The following is an 18,586-nucleotide window of genomic DNA, read 5'->3' as shown; positions in this document are numbered from 1 at the left end:
CCACTAATCTAATGCATTTTTCTTGATGGTAAAATTGCCTTACCGTCCACTAGTGCTCGATGGAAGGAGGATTCAGCTTGTGCCGTAGAACCCCCTACCGCCCACCTAGAATCCTGAAACGCCCACTAGTGGGCGGTAGGGACCAGGTTGACAACCCCTGCTGTAGACCCTTCCAGACTGCTGTTATTTTCAGGTAGGATCCAATTGCATACTGGCAAATTCAGGTTACACAAGTGAAGTTGATTTGGAGGGTCTTCTGCAACAAACCCATTTCCCCTTTGTAACAAAAGCGGCAGGGGAATTCACTGGGGGAAAGTATGGAATATTGCTTGCTTTGACACAACGAAAGTTAGGCACTTGCTCATTCTTGGAGAACAGGCTTTTTGTCTAGGACGTTTCTAGACAGTAAAACTCTTAAAAGAAAGGGAGTCCCATATGCAGCTGCAACCTGTTAAATTGAGCTGGTTAGAACTTAATATATAAAGTTAGAGAAATGCAATCTTAAGGGGTGCTTAAAGCAGGCCCAGTGAAAGAGCAGGTACGTTTAGCTGGAAGAAATTAAGCTAACCCCATATAAAGACAAAGCTTAGCGAGTGCATAGAATTATAGAGCTGGAAAGTACCCCCAAAGGTCATCTAGTCCAACCGCCTACAATGCAGGAATCTCAACTAAAGCATCTGTGACAGGTCACTAGAGATCCCTTTGCAAGTTGGCACCTCGTTACAAATGTAATTTAGCAAAATGAGAGGAGGCACAGACAACGCTGCTGCTCTGCTCTACAAATGAAGACAAAATCTCCTCATCCGTTGAGATTTAGAAACTAAACAGCTGAGGGGGAAATCAGCAGCCTAGTTATTTAAGGTTTATTCTGCAGAGTAGGACTTCTGAATGAAAAAGGGAGTATCAAATAGATGCACACATGAAGGATAAGGGGGAAAGGAATGCAGAGGCTCCAACAATGGAATGCTTTCATGCACAAGAATGAAAAGCAGGCAGCTTCATTTGGCAGGTTTAATTCTTTTTCCCTTCTACTATACAAAATATTTTACAATTTAAAAACATTTCCCAACAAAAATCATATACAGATATTTATAATTAAAGGGCCCAATTACACAGAAGGGGAGAATCATATGCACAGAGATAACCAGTCCCCCCTTTTACTTTACAAAAGAGCTAAGTGGCAGAAGGATAATTAAGACATAGGTCCTGCCCTGATCTTTTGAAGTGCATCAGTTAAACCCCATTTCTGCCGCTGCCCCCGCCCCCCGATGTACATCCTTGGTTTTGTCAGTATCACACTGGAGAGCTTATTCCTTCACTCCCTTCTTCCCCCGGGCGGGTTGGGACAAAACAGAACACTGTAGAAAATACGCTATGCTGGTGCTCAGTGAGATATGTCCGATCGTTTTGCGTCGTACCTTAAAAGTTAGCAGCACCTTTTTGAAGGCGAGAGCCCAGAATTCCACACCAGGATTCACACTCACCCCTTTCGAAAAAAAAGACTCTTAAGTAGAATGATCATGTAAAACGATGTGCCAAAGACACTACACAGAGGTGCAGTTTCAGCGCACAGATGAAGTGCAGGGGAAAGTATAAACATTTTTCCTGCTCAAGGGGATTTGCTTCACTGGAGAGAAAGCAACCCCAGAAGATGTTAAGGGAGGCACGCAAGCCAGCTAGCTGCTGCTGAACACAGGCTACAATTCTACAGTGGCAGGTCCAAGATAAAACCACGAGTGTCTGAACAGCCCTGGACCAAAGACAACTGAAAATGCCTTGACATGTAGTTCTCTGAAACATGGGGGTGGGAAGTGAGATTTGGCGGGGGGGGGGGGAGAGGAAGCTGCCTGAATGAGGTGTGCATGTGCCGGGCAGATGGGGAGTTGTGGGCAAGGGAGATCAGCGCTGGCGAGGGCTCACCCTGCACTCGCAGGGGAGCCCATCGAAGAGTCACTGCTGAATACCAAAAGCTTGTAGCAGTGTTGGAAGGTCCCGGGCGTCAGCCGCCCCGTAAAGGTCACTCTGGCCCAGCATTGAGAGCGCCATACGGAGGGTGCTCCAGATGTTGTCAGACATGGCCCCCTGCTGGCCTCGGGGCCCCCGGCTCTTCTGTTGCATGTGCAAGGCCTCCAGGAAGTGCTCCACAGCCTCCCTGTTTTAAGACAGCAAGAGAGCAGGTGACAAATGGAAGCAGAGAGAAGGGCACGTGGAGGAAAACGCGCCCCAATCGTTAGGCATGGCGTCAGGAACAAGCCAGCAGTAAACCACACCACGCAAGTTGGGAGTTAAGAAGAAGAGTTTGGATTTGATATCCCGCTTTATCACTACCCGAAGGAGTCTCAAAGCGGCTAACATTCTCCTTTCCCTTCCTCCCCAACAAACACTCTGTGAGGTGAGTGGGGCTGAGAGACTTCAGAGAAGTGTGACTAGCCCAAGGTCACCCAGCAGCTGCATGTGGAGGAGCGGGGAAGCGAACCCGGTTCCCCAGATTACGAGTCTACCACTCTTAACCACTACACCACATTGGCTCTTTCAATAGCAAGAACATGGTCAACACAGGAGTGTCGGGCCTAATGAGCACTGCAGCTCATCTCCAACAGGTCTTGCCCCCTTGAAGCAGTTGCTGGGACTGAAGGTCCACAGCTGCTTAAGTCCCCTCCTGTTGAACCCACAGACCAGGCTCCAAAACAAAGACATATCCGCAGTGTTTCTAGTTTAAAGGATTGATACGACCTATAAAAAGGTACAGAGAGCTCCTTCCTAAGTTTAAGCATTCAAACAAGGAACACCAAGGGTGAGCGAAGGTGACCATTTTGACCTGGTAATGGCCTGGTGGCAGGCTTCTAGTCTCTCCTCACCTCAGAACACTACCGCTTGCAAAAAGCAGCGCAGCTGGTGGGGAGGACTCCAGGCTCCCTCTTGGAATACAGCCCCCACCCCCACCCCCAGCAGTTTCTGGTTAGCTTCCACGGCTCTTGGGAATGATTTCAGACTTTCCGTGACATGCAGAAAAGCACAGCTGACAACTGCCTGGGCTCCGTCCGCATTCCGAAAGACTAGCGAATCATTCTCAAGAAGAGCCACGAAACTACCATCAGAATGGTGCCGTTTTCACCCGATCTCAAGAACTGGACCCAGAATTTGGTCAATAGCTTTGGGGGCAGAGGCAGCCCGACCTTTCCTTGTCCCTCTTTGCCAACCCCTAAGCCGCTCACCTGTGGGCACCTAGGTTGATGCAGCTGATGCCAAGATTGTAGCGGGAGCGGATGTAGCCAGGCTGCAGTTCCAAGGCATGCCTGTAGGCTGCCACAGCTTCTTCACTCCGGTTTCCATTGGCCAAAGTAGCCCCTAGCTTGTTCCAGAGGAGATGATCCTGCAAGGAGACCAGAGAGAGCCTTATTAAACCCATGAGTTATTCCACAGAGAGTAAGTACATGCTTCGTTCAACAGCAGCACATTCCCACCCAGCTTCCAAAGGCTTCCAGACCCCACCCACTGGTTACCCCTGTATCCTTCAAGTTCCCCATGATATTAAAAAGCTCGCTGGTACCCACGTTGCAGTTATTTATAGGTCCAATTCCAACTGTTTTTGTTTAGAAAACAGTACTTTTCTGAGCACAACTCAAAAGTGTTGGTGCTGAGCTTTAGAGCCCTAAACAGACATGGCCCTGTATACCTGAAGGAGCGTCTCTACCTTCATTGTTCAGCCCGAACACTGAGATCCAGCTCCGAGGGCCTTCTGGCGGTTCCCTCATTATGGTAAGTAAAGCTACAGGGAACTAGGCAGAGGGCCTTCTTGGTAGTGGTGCCCAGCCTGTGGAATGCACTCTCATCGGATGTCAAGGAGATGAGTAACTATACAACTTTTAGAAGGCATCTGAAAGCAGCCCTGTATAGGGAAGCTTTCTAACGTGTAATGTTTTATTATGTTTTTTTATATGTTGGAAGCCGTCCAGAGTGGCTGGGGCAACCCAGTCAGATGGGTGGGATGCAAATAATCTATTACTACTACTACTACTACTAGTAGTAGTAGTAGTAGTAGTAAAGGTTTACTACTACTACTACTACTACTACTACTACTACTACTACTACTAGTACTACTAGTACTACTAGTAGTAGTAGTAGTAGTAAAGGTTTAAAGCCCATGACAGCCTAGAATCTGGACTCTTTAAGAACTGCCTTCACCTTTATGAACCTGCCTTTGCCTTAAAGTTGACGGAAAGACTGTGGGCTTTGATTCTGAAAATGAAATAAACATCCCCACACTTAGCAGGGTTCAAGAGAAGGCCAAGTCCGAACTCATTTGCCTCTGATGTGCTCTATTTTCTACGTGGGAACATTTATTTGGTTGAGCATTCAGGTCAGGCTATCCCCACCCCCGCGAACTGAGCGGTGCAGCCCTGCCGCAGGATTCCCACCCTGTAAGTCCACCTCCCCAACCTCACACTTTTCTCAGCCACGCTTGCGCTCATGCCTTACATTGGGCCGCGCACTCAGCGCAGCAGTGAAGCAGTCCACAGCCTTTTCATACTCGCTGCTCAGGTTGAAGAGAACGCCCAGGCCACACTGCACGTCAGGGTCCACGGCAGAGGTGTTGCTACGCACAGCCGCCAAGAAGAGCTCCTTTACTTCCACAAAGAGCGAGCTGGGGCACGTGCAGAAAGGACAGAGAGATGTGCAGGTAAAAAAAGGTAAGGGACCCCTGAACAGTTAAGTCCAGTCAAAGGTGACTATGCGGTTGCGGCGCTCATCTCGCTTTCAGGCAGAGGGAGCCCGTGTTTGTCCGCAGACAGCTTTTCCGGGGCATGTGACCAGCATGACTAAACCGCTTCTGGCGCAACGGAAAACTGACAGAAACCAGAGCGCACGAAAATGCCGTTTACCTTCCCGTCGCAGTGGTACCTATTTATCTACTTGCACTGGCGTGCTTTCAAACTGCTAGGTTGGCAGGAGCTGGGACAGATCAACATGAGCTCACACTGTTCTGGGGATTCGAACCGCTGACCTTCTGATCGGCAAGCCCAAGAGGCTCAGTGGTTTAGACCACAGCGCCACCCGCGCCCCAGAGAGATATACAACAGGGTAACGAATCACAGAATTGCAGAGCTGGAAGGGAGCCCTGAGGGTCATCCGGGCCACACCCCCGCTGTGCAGGAACCCCATCTGTATTTCCTCAGTCCCCTTCCACCCTCGCTTTCCACCGTACCCCACACTCACTCGGTTAAAAGGGAGCCCAGGATGCGCTTGGAAGGCCCGAGGCTCGGGCCTGGGCTCCCCACTTCCTCCTCCTCCTTCCCTATCAGGTGAGCGTAGGCTGGCTTGTGGCGCAACCAGTCGCGCAGGGTCTCGCAGGCCTGCTTCTGCAGCGACTCGTTGGTGAAGCTGACCGCCAAAGCCATGAGCGCCGTGAGGTTCCCGGGCTGCAACTCCAGGCACCTGTGGGAAAGAGGTCAAAGCACGCAAGTCAAAAAATTGAAGGGGATCATTACTGTAACCTCAGGAGGAGGAGGGAAGGAGCAGGTTTCTTGTTTCTACTCATCTCATAACATTCTTACCAAACAAAAAAAGCAGCCCAGCTGGCTGGGAGGTTCCAGGCTCCCTCCTGAAATGCAAACCCCCCCAGCTGGTAGATCTGCAGCAGCTACTGCAAATGTGCTGGCTGCAGAAAGCTCCTAAGCCTGGAAATTCATAACAAAATAAAGCTCCCCCACGAGGAGGTTTGCAACTGGGCAGCATAGACCTCTGCCACGAACATGTGTTTTCCGTCCTGTTAACTCTCAGGTTTTCATGCTAAAATAAGGAGTGGCGAGTGTGTCCCAAAGGCTCAGGAACTGTGAGGGAACTCTGTGGGCTGCCATCAGTCACGCCAAGAAAAAATGTAATTCTTCACAGCTTCCTGGCCATGCTTTGGCTCTGCTTTCCTCTCTCCTGCTGTCATCCTTCCTTTGCTACTATCCTGCAGTTTGAGCACAGTGTCAAACTACTGTCTCATCTCCTGATGCCAAATTAAATTTATGACCATAATATTGTATTTTTCAAAGGATGTCTCACACCAGATACCGGTACTTGCATAACCTGTTTGTTCTGCTTGCTTTCCACAACGGGTTTGGTGTTCCTGGCTCAAAAGTGAACAGAACTGCAGTGGCCTTGCATAAATCTATGGTGCAGCTACATTCAAGAGTACTGCATACAGTTCAGGTTCCCCCATCTCAGAACAAGGGGCTAATGATAGAGCGGAAAGAAATGCAGAGAAGGGCAACTAAAATGATCAGAATTTGGGGGAGGACCTTTCCTACAGGAAAAGGCTTGAAATATTTTAGTTTATAAAGCAAAGAAAGACAAATAGGAGGCTGTGGTGACTACACTGTCCTTAGGGTCCAGCCAAGGTTCGGGAACTCAAACAAAAAGCAATTCTTCATAAAAACATTAAAAAACTTTATTTAAAAAAAACAAGGTTTGTTGGAGAAAGAGGGTTTCAAAGAGGGCTAAAGATTAAGTAACACACAAGATACTGGAAGTTGAGCAGCAGGGCAGACTTCAATTTGGAATCACGACAGGAACCTTTGCGATGAGAGCTACTACACAATAGCCGAAAGCCCAAATTTAAGCGAATGCTGGCCCAGGTCTCATAACCCAAGGCAGCCGATCAGGATGTCCAATTGGTACAGCCTTCAAGAAAATGGGCATTCACCCCTCCCATCCTAAAGGAGCAAACACCTGTTTACATCACGAATTCTCAATTCATTTTCCTTAGTTCTGGCCTCGAGAGCCTGATAAGGAACATCTGTGCTCACATCCATTAGTCCAGAATTTCTAGCAGCTTCCAACCCCCCCCCCCCAAATTAGGCTTAAGGGGGACTGTTTCTCTACTAGGGAGAACATCACAATATATCACCAGCTAAACATCACAATACACTGATATAATGTTTTAAATAAGGGTTAGGGTTTTAAATAAGGATGGAACTATATATAGGTGAACAGAAACGCTGGGTGATATCTGGTTTTCAACGTTGTGATATATCATTTGCTAAACATTGAGATATATCACAATGTCTGAAATAAGGATGGAAACATTGGCTGGCTTCAGTTTTTCCCATACTGTGATTTTTGCATAGCACACACACAAACACACACATATCATGATTCGCAATCTACCGCCAGGTCAAAAGTTATGAAACTAGTATCATTATATGGAGTTTTGTATGATATATCAATATATCATCCAGCGCTATTCTCCATAGAGGCTTATAAATTTTATGAATGGAGTTCCCCTTTCTCACATCAACGCTAGGACTCGGGTCATGGAAGGAGGAGATTTAAAGTTTCAGTATACCACCAGCATCTCTAGCCATTTGGTTTCAGGCGTCATGCTGGACTTTGCCTCTGCAATTCCAAAAAAAGAAGCACAGCCTCAAGGCATTCCTACGCCAGGCAGGTTACTCACCGCCTGAGAGCACTGATGGCTGATAGCTCCTGCTCATTCTCTGCTTGCGTCGTTCCCAGGTACTGCCAGGCCTGAAATGGAGACACGACAAGGAGTCAGGGCTGTTTTCTCTTACCAGCAGTGCTGAAGAGTAGGGGCGAGTACCCAACTTTTGAAACTTTTCTGCGTCCTCTCCCCCAAAGTGCCCAACTTCTCAGCGCCCTGAAAGGGAAGCCCATCGTCCACAGCCATGCAACTAAGCAGCTAGCACAGTGCAACAAAGCAATGAGCACTGACCCAGTTTGTCTTGACAAAGGGCCAACACCGCCCCCGCCCCCCGGGCATCCTTCCCCAGACTGACCTAATTCCAAGGAGAGGAGACCTGGCTCTGCCTCCCTTCACTCACCTCCATGTGATCCGGGTTCTGCTGCACAGCAGCTTCAAAGTACAAGACGGCGTTGGGGAGGTCGCCCTCCTGCAGGCACTTCAGCCCTTCCTCAAAGGCCTGGGGATGATCACGCACGGGGTTCTCTTCTTCAAACTGGTATCCCTACCAGGGAGGGAGAGTAAAGTTGTTGTTGTTGCTTTTAAAGTGGATCTTGCGGCAGAGGAACACAGACCATTCATCACATAGCAAGGAGACCCTCCCCGGAGCCCAAAGAGAACATTCTCTTTGGGTTCCCAGGGAGGATTACTTCATGAGCAGGAGGGGCAGCAGGACTTTGTTGAGGCTGCTGCTCAGCCTCCCTGCCTAACAGCTGATGTGTGGGGTAGCGCAGCAGCAGCAGCTGCTTCCCTGTGCATCAGCTGAGCACCCCCAACAAACCCTCCCCAGGGTGCTCCCCACTTCTGAGTTCTCGGCACCATGTTTGTCATGCACAAGTTGGGAGTTGCTTGTACCTACATTTTATATTTTATTTATGAAGGTTACTTCATAAGTTGTTGTTGTTGCTGTTGTTATTATTATTATTATTATTGATTCAATTTATACACTGCATTTATCAAAAGATCCTAGGGTGGTGTGCAACATTGAAAAGACATTACAGAACACCAATGATAAAAACATAATACAGTGGAACCTCGGTTTTCGAACGTAATTCATTCCTGAAGAGCGTTCGATTCCGAAACATTCGAAAACCGAGGATCAAAGGGCTGTAGGCAAATTCAATGGAGAAAAATGAGAAACGCGCCTCGGAAGCCATTTGACTTCAAAGGCGCATTCAAAAATGGAAGCATTCACTTCCGGGTTTTCGGCATCCAAAACTTTTGGCAGCTGAGACGTTCAAAAACAGGGGTTCCACTGTAAAAAGTATAATGACAGACAGCCTAATAACAAAATAGTCATCATCACAGGTCATAGTCTATCACAGGCCATAGATTATTTAATAGCTATAGGCCTGGGTAAAGAGGGATGTCTTTGCCTAGCACCTAAAGACATATAATAATGGTGCCAGGCAAGCCTCTCTGGGGACAGCATTCCACAGACAGGGAGCCACCACAGAAAAGGCCAGTTCTCTTGTTGCCACCCTCTGAGCCTCTGGGATGAGAGACATAGAGAAGGGCCTCAGATGACAAGTGCAGGGTCTGGGCATTGTAGTTTCTAGGCACTGTATAATTAAACACACAGAGAATTCTGCACCCCCTTGCTCACAATCTGAAGTTGAGCAACTGATAGGGATGAGCAGGCAGGGTGTGGGGAGAAAGGAGAAGGCCCCAAGCAGAGCCTCTGCAGGAGTACCTTGTCATAAGTGGAGCTGGCAAGATCCTCGTAGTCTGTTAGCCAAGGGTGGGCCTCTGCATCTCGCTTGGCCATCTCCTCCCACTCAGCCTGGAGCTTGTCCCAGAAGTCCACATCTGACTAAAGAAGAGGGGGAAAGGAAGGTGAGGAAAACCCACCAGGTCTCTCAAATAAACGCAGCAGAAGTCTCACTCCAGGGGAGCCCTGCCCTCACCGGTGGTTACGTTACCTCCACAGAAGTCTTGGCTTCCTCAAACTCGGTCTCCAGGCCCAGCGTGTCTGCAGAGTGTGCAAACTGATCTACCCAGGCTTCGGATGTGTTCTAGAAAGAGAGCATAGCAAGAAGGTACTTTTCCCCCGCCTCAAAGATGGATAAAGGGTGCAGCCCTGTCCCATTTCTTGGCAAACAATATGGCAGGCACAACGTAGTGTAAAAGTTAGGGCCTATAGGACAGAATCATCACTGGAAGGTCTGCACTGTGGGTCTTCTCTTCCCCTAGACTACATACACACTGCTCTTTGTGCAAGTTGACACTCCTGGCCCCCAGTTCTACTCCCAACACTGAACACGTTGGTTACTGGCCACACAAGAGCATGTTGCAAAGAAGCACACAGCCTGTGAGCAGCAGGTCTCTACCTGTTGGGAGTCCTACCTGCTGCTGTATAAACTCAGTTGCCCATTGTTCTGCCTGATCCTGGTTTCTGGGGGTAATGGTCACCCGATTTGCCTCGATGGACACCCTCCCATCTCCAATCTGGCGGACAAACTTTAGGAACTGCATGAAGAAAGGAGACACAGGTAGAGAGAGACCATCACCATTCATCCCTCGGCACAACCTCTTCTATCTGAACTAGCCTGGACCGTCCGGAATGAGCAGAGCCAGCAGGAAAGGAAAAATGAGACACATTCGGCTTCCCTGAGGAAAAAGGAACCTAGGAGTGGCAGCCGCTTAAAACAGCTGAACAGGATCAGAAACTCTTATTTCCTTGAAAGTAAACTCCAAGAATAACACCAGGCTGGAAGGTCTAGGCCCAACTCCCACCCTACCTCAAAGCCCTTCCTGCCAACCTTTTGCCCTGGATGGGCAGCAGGAAGATCAGGGAACGTCCAAATCCCAATTCTTAAAACAAGACTGCTATTTTTCAAGGAGTGAAGGCAGAGAAAGGAGAGGTGTGTGGGGAGAAGAATGCGTGAGTGTAGACAGACATAAATATTTTGAGGAGGAAACAAAACATTGCCTCCTCCGAGGGTCTTCTGCTGGTTCCCTCATTGCAAGAAGCGAAGTTACAGGGAACCAGGAAGGGGGTCTTCTTGGTAGTGGCGCCCTCCCTTCGGATGTCAAGGAGACAACTTTTAGAAGACATCTGAAGGCAGCCCTTTATTGGGAGGTTTTTAACGCTTGGTGTTTTTATTATGTTTTTAGATATGCTGGAAGCTGCCCAAGAGTGGCTGGGGAAATCAGATGGGCAGGCACTCTGGTGGTCAGGCACTCATATCATCTGTGCCCAGTTCCCTACGAAGAGAACTCTAGTCTCTTTTTTTACCTCAGAGTCATTCAGTTTTGGGTCATCCACTTTTGCGAGAAACTCGTTGGCAGTTTTCTTGAGGTCTTCTTCAGGCTGGTATTCCTCATACCTATGATCAGAAAGAATAAACGTGGTTCAGGAGCAAGCTAGGAAGGTGCTATGTACTTAAGCGTTTGGCGCACCATCACAAAAAATAAACCTTTGGTGTGTTTATTTCATAGCTCCCAACCCTCCAGTTTGCAATGCAGTTTATAAAACGATCAGTACACAACCATTTCAGTAATAGCATTTGAAAGACTATTAAAATGGCAGAAAACAGCCTACAAGAACAACAAAAACTAAAGCCATAATTAGGAACAGAAACAAAAAGGCAAATGAATTGAAAGGCAAGGCCAGAGGGCGGGAAGAGTCCTTCTTCAAGTGAAAAGACAAGATTGCGCCAGGAGAACCTCTCTGGAGAGAGATTTCCATATCACAAAATGGCTGTCCCTGGGAAAGGAGCCTCTAAAAATTATCAAAGTGTTTGGCCTCCTTAAGAGGGAGAAGGTGCTCCAAAGTCATAAAGGGCTTTCAAAGTTAAGCACCTATGTTTTCAGTAATGCCCAGAATACACCATGAACCTGGGGGGAAATGATTAAGCCCTGGTTCTGTTCCATTTTCCCAGTGTGATTCAACTGTCTAGCAGTCATGTTCTGCTCCAGCAGAGATTTCAGAGCAGCCTTCAAAGGAGAGCTCCACATATAAAACATTGCAGTATTCCAACCTAAAGGTTAACAAAACATGGGCAACAGCAGCCATTTCTAAGCAGCTCCCTTATTAAATACCTTTCTCCGTTCAGTTCACTATAATTCTACTCAATATGGCAGGGCAACATGGAAAACAACAACAACAAACCAGAGAGCTTCAAGGTTCTTTGTCTGCATAACAATCTCCCTCTCTCTGTCGCTGATCCGAAAAGCCTTTAAAAAAAATACATTAAACTGAAGACCTCTCTGTCATGGTGTAATTTTAAACCTTTCCCCTGGGGCTGCAGAAGCCAGCTGCTTCATGAAAATGGACCTGTCAACTCAGAACTCAGGCAGAGCGCTACTTTGAGCTGCAGCGTGGATCAAATCCCAATATCTCGTTGACATCACTGCGGGAAGTAGCAGCAGAGGTACTCACCATTTATCAGCTAGGGTCTGATCTTCCGATTCACCCAGCCACAACTTCTCCTCCGACTGCTCCAAATATTCTTCGGCCCACTTGGCAGGAGACACAGACAAAGGATCTTTGAAGAAATAATAAAAAATAGCAATTAATAATAATGATAACAATAACAATAAAATATAATAATAATGATGGTGATAATAAATAAAATAATAATAATAATAATAATAATAATAATAATAATAATAATAATAATATTTATACCCCACCCATCAGGCTGGGTTTCCCCAGCCACTCTGGGTGGCCCCCAACAGAATATTAAAAACACGATAAAACATCAAACATTAAAAACTTCCCTAAACAGGGCTGCCACCCCCTCACCAACACCTGTCCCACCTGTAACCTCAGCAATGAATTCCTGGGACCAATCGGCTTCATTGTAATCCGTTGAGACGTCCACAGCACTGTCGGCAGCACCAAGGAATTCTTGCGCCCAATTCTCCGACAAAGCCAGGGCCGCCACACCTGGAGCTGAGAAGAGGAAGCCGGAGGGAGTCAGAATGGTGCTAGCTCAGGTGCTAGCGTCCTACTGCCCACAAGGATGAGAGAAGTCCCAATGGAGCAGAATTGGCTTGCCTGTCCTTCTTCCCAACAACATCCCCTTCCTTAGGGGGGCACATCCCCCTCAACAATGGATGGATGGACGGCACTGCCATCGCCGCCATTCACCCAAGAAATATTTTGCTGGTCTCTGTTCATGCTACGACTCACAGGCCAGCCCTCTTACCTCTCTGTGGAGCCTGCCGGAAGCTGGATTGCTCAATTTCCTGCATCTCGGCCAGCAGGTCATCCATCTTGAATGTTTGTGGGGCACGGGACAGCAGGGGGCCATTCTGCTCTTGAAGGAACTCTGCCACCAGCTGCCAGAAAACATAACGTGAGCATGTGTTATGGCCGGCTGATCTATCATCCAAAACCAGTTGAAGGCCATATTGTTATATCTGTTTCATAATTATATTGTGGATCATGATGTGTGTTAGGGCTGGGCGATGTATCATCCAAAACCGGTTTGAAGTCCACATTGCGCTATCGATTTCATAATTTTTGAGCTGACAATATATCTCAAATCATGACGTGTTTGTGTGTGTGTGCTATGCAAAAATCACAATGTGGGAAAAGATGTGTCTGTCGATTCCTGCAGCCCCTGTTAGCTCTCCTGGCTCAGCTCTCCCGGCTCATGCAGGGGGGCAGCGAATCACAAGAGCAGGCACTGGCAAAAATCAGGATGCAGTGAAAACCGCGAAGCTTGCCAATGCCTCTACATAGCTCCATCCTTACTCCAGATGTTGTAGTAACATATTGGTATAATGTGATGTTTAGCTGGTGATATTTCATGATGTTGAAAACCAGGTATCGCCCAGCCCTAGCATGTGTGCAAGGAAACAATATTGAGTGGGTCACGGAGAAGGAGGAAAACAAACAAACAAAGAAACATGGGACATCTTACTTCATCTTCAGAGGCTCTTCCAAGAGGTTTGGACACCTGCAGAAGAGAAAAAGATTGCTACCCGATGGCAGAATAGAAATCGCAAAGGATTAAAGAATTGCGTCCCCCAATGGATTTGTGCTTTCTTTATCCCTATGTTGTTGTTGTTGTTTTTACAATTTCAGGGCAAATGGGTATTATCCATTTTTAAATAGGCAGAGATGGGGGGGGGGAGATAAGAAGGCCTAGAATTAACCAGTGAGGGATTATTTTGTTTTTAAAAAGAAGAAAACACAGACACTAACAGGAGTGTCCATGGAAGAGAGACAGACAATTCCCTGCTCCCCAAAGCGGTACCACCCTCCGACTCCCCCCCTCCCTTTCCAGCTTTGCCAAACTTACCACCTCAGGCACGGGGGCATTGGGAGGCCAAGCCAGGGGTCCCCGAAGCCCCTCCTGTTGCAGGCCTTTGTCCTGAGTGAAGTGGCTGGCCAGCTTCATCAGAGGATTGGAGCCTCCGCATTCCGGCTCCACCAGCTCCCTCATTGCCATGGCGGGAGGTAGGAGAAGGCCACAGCCACACGGCCCTCACCTGCCCAAAAGAGAAACAATGGCAAACCATGTAGAGTCACAAGGCTATTGTTATTCATCTCCTGCACCAGGGTAATCTGGCAAGGCAAGTTTCCGACACTGATGCACTGGAGAGATTACTCAACGGACTGAAGATACACTTGCAGCTTACAAACAGATTGCTTATAGGTGTAGACTCTGCACGGACATTTGGAATGCGTTTATACAATATATAGTACTGTGACTAAACATAAATGTTTAGGATAATAACAGTACTTGTATAGCAGATGAGCATATATGAAATTGAAATTGTCTGTGTATATAGCAAGAGCCTAACTTTTCCTTCACTTATTTATTGCTGCTTTATTTTGTTCAATTGAAATATCAAATTATTATTATTTTGAAGGCATCCCTGTATAGGGAAGCCTTTTGATGTGTAATGTTTTATAATGTTTTTATATATGTTGGAAGCCGCCCAATCAGATGAGTGGGGTACAACTTAAATTAATAATAATAACAATAATAATAATATACAAAAAGCTTTTGTAAACCGATAAGGCAGGTTTACAAAAATCGCCAACAACTGAGGCCCCATTTGCACTGCACATCTAAAGAGGGATCACATCACAGCTTCTCCCCCCCCCCCCCAATAATCATGGGAACTGTTTGTGAAGTGTGTGACAGAGCTGTAACTCTCAAAGTTCCCTCAGAGGAGGGATTGACTTTTAAGACACTCTGGGAACCATAGCTGTGTGAGGGGAACAGGGGTCTCCTAACTACAGCCAGGACCCTTAAACTACAGTTCCCAGGATTCTTTGAGGGGAAGCCATGGCTGTTTGAAGTGGCACAATCCTGCTTCAAATGTATGGTGTGGACGGGGCGCAAGGGAGGCAGGACATTCCTCTGCCCACTTGCCTTGTATGCTGGAGCAACACACCCACACACCTAAGAAGTAATCCGGAATAATTGCCACTTGCAAATTATGCAACCAACCACCACCACCTGCTGCAGCAGCCGCCTCTCAAGATGAAAGCGCGAGGAGTGCCAAGTCCAACCAAAGGTTGAACCATCCCAGCTACAAGTCCAGGAGCCCCTTCACAGACTACGTTTTCACACACACACACACCTAAAAATGTAACCACGCGAATGCATCAACACACCCGCATCATGGGGGAAGGCATGGGAGAAGGCAGCCCTCACAGGAGGCAAGTCTGAAGGGCCGAGGTCCCTTTGGGCCCCTCCAATAAAATATTTGAGGGGGAAAGCCAGCCCCCCAAAAAGTTGATGGGCATGGTGTGCGTGCACTACATCATGTGGACGATTATGTGGGGCGGGGCTTACCTGGGGCCCCCAATATTTTATTCACGTTTCACCCCTGGCAACTCCCACGCTCGGCTCTGGCCTCTCCCGACTCCTAATGATGTGTCTCTGCGACTCTGCACATGCTCAGAAGTGCTCTCCGCAAAACCCGAGGGCTGAGCCTGGCATGGAAAAGAAGGTCCTCTACGGCTGGTGGGAAGTTGGGGGTGGGGAGTGGATTCCAAGCCAAGCCCCCGGGCACTCCCTTTCCACGCATCTCAGCAACGTCTGCACAGGAGGCCGTGCGTGGGGCGGGCTTGATGCCTGGACCCTCCCGCCTCCTCCCAGCTGGACTACGACGCCGCCGCCCCAGCCGGGCTCCCCACCACCCACCCGCAAGCTTCGGGGATGGAAGCAAAACAACTCACCAGGCTTTGCAAGGCCTCGCTCCCTCCGGCTGCGGAGCCCCTCCCTCGGCTGGGTTCCTAACTCGGTGCAGGGGCGGGGGGGTTTCGGCCAGGTGCTCAGATCCGGAGGTGGTCGGCGGGTGCGGGGTTCCTCCTCCTCCGCCCAATGGAACCCCGACCTGCAAACTCCCTGGCTGGATCTTGCAACATTCGCAAAGGAAGCAGGGAGGGGGCGGAGCCAGCTCTTAAAGACACAGGCGCAACTCCGGGGGGGGGGAGCTTGGCGTCGGAAGTGAAAGCCCACAGGGGCTCCGCCAGCGGCGCATGCTCCTTCCTCGGAGGTGGTTTCAGCTTTGCTGCTTGGGAGCGAGTCCCGCTGAGCTTGCAAAAATCGGCCTTTCTTAAAAGCCCTCTCCTCCTGGGGCGCCCCCTCGGGACAGGGTTGGTTGCAGCAAAATCAAGGATGGGGCTTGGATTGTCCAGTGCCAGATTTAGGTATAAAGCGAAGCAAGCTATAATTTAGGGCCCCACTCTCTTGAGGGGCCCCCAAAAAAATTATAAGGGGAAAAAACTGGATGTACATTTCCAATTGTATTTCAGTTCAACAATTACTTTGATAAAATACATATTTTGTTATGTGCAAACCCAGCAAAATGTGGGGGTGAAGCACCTCAGTAGTGCAAACCTGGAAATGTCCCTTCTCTGTTTCTCTATAAGCAAACATTCCAAGATAGAGCATTAAATGGGGTCTGATAGACCTCCCAAAGATTTTGTTTCTCATTGAATGAAATAGGCTTCTGTAGATAAATCTGACCAAGGACTATAGGTTTCACTCAGTGTTTCCCAAACTTGGGTCTCCAGCTGCTTTTGGACTACAACTCCCCATCATCCCTAGCTAGCAGGACCAGCAGTCAGGGATGATGGGAGTTGTAGTGCTAAAACAGCTGGAGACCCAGCTTTGGGAAACCCTAGTTAACTCTTCCACGCTTACAAAGTTTGCTCTTTTTCTAGCTCAGCAGGCTGTTCCCAGGTTTGCTAGACCTTGCTGAGTCTTCTGTCCAGGGCCAGTTTCTTCAAGAGCAGCAGATCCCAGCATCAGTCTTTCTTCCTGTCTTGTTCCGATGTAGATCTTCACTCACCCCTTCTTCCCTGGCAGGGAGGGTGCACCATTTCGGGGTTTGCCTCAAGTGCCAAAACACCTTAGGCTGACCTGGTTTTTAACCACTGGACTTTTTATATCTGCCTACGTATTTTGTACCAGCAGCTGATCTGGCAAAGTCTTTATTTCTAGCTGACTGGATTTCACCTCTCCCTCTAGCTCAGTCTGACTAGGTTGTACTTTGTTCTCCAGAACAGATTAACATGCCTGGTTCTTTTCTTCTGTTGGTAGTGAAATGCAGCCCCTTTGGATCTTTTGTGAGCATCTCCCGGCCCCTTGGTTCACAATGAGGTCCCTGTCTCACAGTTAGTCCCAATTACTGGTCTTCCCCAGGCTGGTGCCCTGCAGTCCTTTGGGCAATGCAAGAGGGAATCTGCTCATCTCACTCTGGCACAGTTCTCCCCGGGAAGCACTTCTTTTAAAAGGGGCTTTTCAAGAGGTCTAAAAGGAAGCTTCTCCACCAACCCACTCAAGTTACCAACCTTTGCATGTACTTCTCTTAAGATGATACAGGCCTGTGTCACATGGCAAGACCCTTATTTACATTAGTGCCCGCTCTGGAGTACAGTTGCTTCCAACATTTCTCTGATGAAAATAGGGACATCCTATTCCATCATCATCATCATCCTATTTACACCCTGCCCATCTGACTGGGTTGCCCCAGCCACTCTGAGCGGCTTTCAACATATATTAATATTAATAATTAATAATATTTATTATTATTTATACCCCGCCCATTTGGCTGGGTTTCCCCAGCCACTCTGGGCAGCTCCCAACAGACTAAAAACAGAATAAAACATCAAACATTTAAAACTTCCTTAAACAGGGCTGCCTTCAGATGTCTTCTAAAAGTCAGATAGTTGTTTATTTCCTTGACATCTGATGGGAGAGTGTTCCACAGGGCAGGCACCACCACCAAGAAGGCCTTCTGCCTGGTTCCCTGTAAACTCACATTTTGCAGTGATGGAAGCATAATAAAGCATGTTTTAAAACTTCCCCATAAAGGGCTGCCTTCTGGGATGAAGCTGTTTTAGTGCAAATACGTTGTGGTGTAATAGTGGGATTTTATATAAGTACTAGAGGGCCATCAGATGAAGCTGAGGAATGGTGTGAGCTATGAGCAGGAAAATGCCTGGTTCCAATTTCATCCAACTTCACTCCCTGATAGGGTAATTTCTGGTATGGCAACCCATCGTTCTTTCAGCTCCTTCCTATAAATATATCCACCAGATAATATTGGCATACCTGAATGTGCTATTGTACCACTTTGTTGAAGATTACGTATGTGAAGAACTTTGAGCTCCTAACCTTTATTATCAATTACTGCAGCACCGGAACATCAGAAACAGCCTTGTACTGAGTCAGAACATTGGTCAATCTAGCTCAGTATCGTCAGCTCTGACTGGCAGCAGTTCTCTAGAACTGCAGACATAAATCTTGCCCAGCACAGCCTAGATATTCCGTATATCCGTGAGCCCTGGCCTTCTCCCAAGAACATGCTATATGTGGGACTGCCTTTGAAAACAGTCCAGGAATAGAAACTTTAGTTGGTCCCTGACTGAGCAGCAAGCTTTTTAATTGGGACTGGATGAGGCAATCCCAAGACATCAGTTATTTTTCACCTGCTTGGCTGCTTCTCCATTTTGGCCCAAGTGAAAGCGCTAGTCTTAACCTCTTTGGGGTTATGTGACCAGTTGTCTATGCTCTGGTAGCTTCAAGTCTTGGAGATTGGTCTGCAGCTAATGCAGAACACAGCAGCTAGGGGGGCTTGTGGGGAAAACTATTAGCATACTGGTATGTACACTTGACTGCCTCTCAGCCTAATCTA

General features: G+C 48.0%; 1 protein-coding gene across 3 annotated transcripts; it reads right to left on the bottom strand.

The window, feature by feature from the left end:
* Positions 1-1,258: 1,258 nt before the first annotated feature.
* On the bottom strand, positions 1,259-15,719 carry PEX5 (peroxisomal biogenesis factor 5). Of its 3 annotated transcripts, XM_033173160.1 has the most exons (16): positions 15,621-15,719; positions 13,726-13,915; positions 13,345-13,380; positions 12,625-12,757; positions 12,234-12,368; positions 11,853-11,958; positions 10,707-10,797; positions 9,815-9,937; positions 9,391-9,483; positions 9,162-9,281; positions 7,830-7,973; positions 7,445-7,515; positions 5,218-5,436; positions 4,480-4,645; positions 3,216-3,373; positions 1,259-2,152 (listed from the first exon to the last, which is right to left on the bottom strand). In XM_033173160.1, the coding sequence occupies exons 2-16, from the start codon at positions 13,873-13,875 to the stop codon at positions 1,951-1,953; spliced, it is 1,947 nt and encodes a 648-aa protein (XP_033029051.1). In that variant the 5' UTR covers positions 13,876-13,915; positions 15,621-15,719; the 3' UTR covers positions 1,259-1,950. The 3 variants fall into 3 exon arrangements, with proteins under 3 accessions (XP_033029051.1, XP_033029053.1, XP_033029052.1); XM_033173162.1 differs by lacking the exon at positions 9,815-9,937; XM_033173161.1 differs by lacking the exon at positions 13,345-13,380.
* Positions 15,720-18,586: the final 2,867 nt, after the last annotated feature.

Source organism: Lacerta agilis, chromosome 16 (assembly GCF_009819535.1).
Source record: "Lacerta agilis isolate rLacAgi1 chromosome 16, rLacAgi1.pri, whole genome shotgun sequence".
NCBI lineage: Eukaryota > Metazoa > Chordata > Lepidosauria > Squamata > Lacertidae > Lacerta > Lacerta agilis.
Note: the sequence above shows the minus strand (reverse complement) of the source record. Positions and strands in the feature narration are given on the sequence as shown.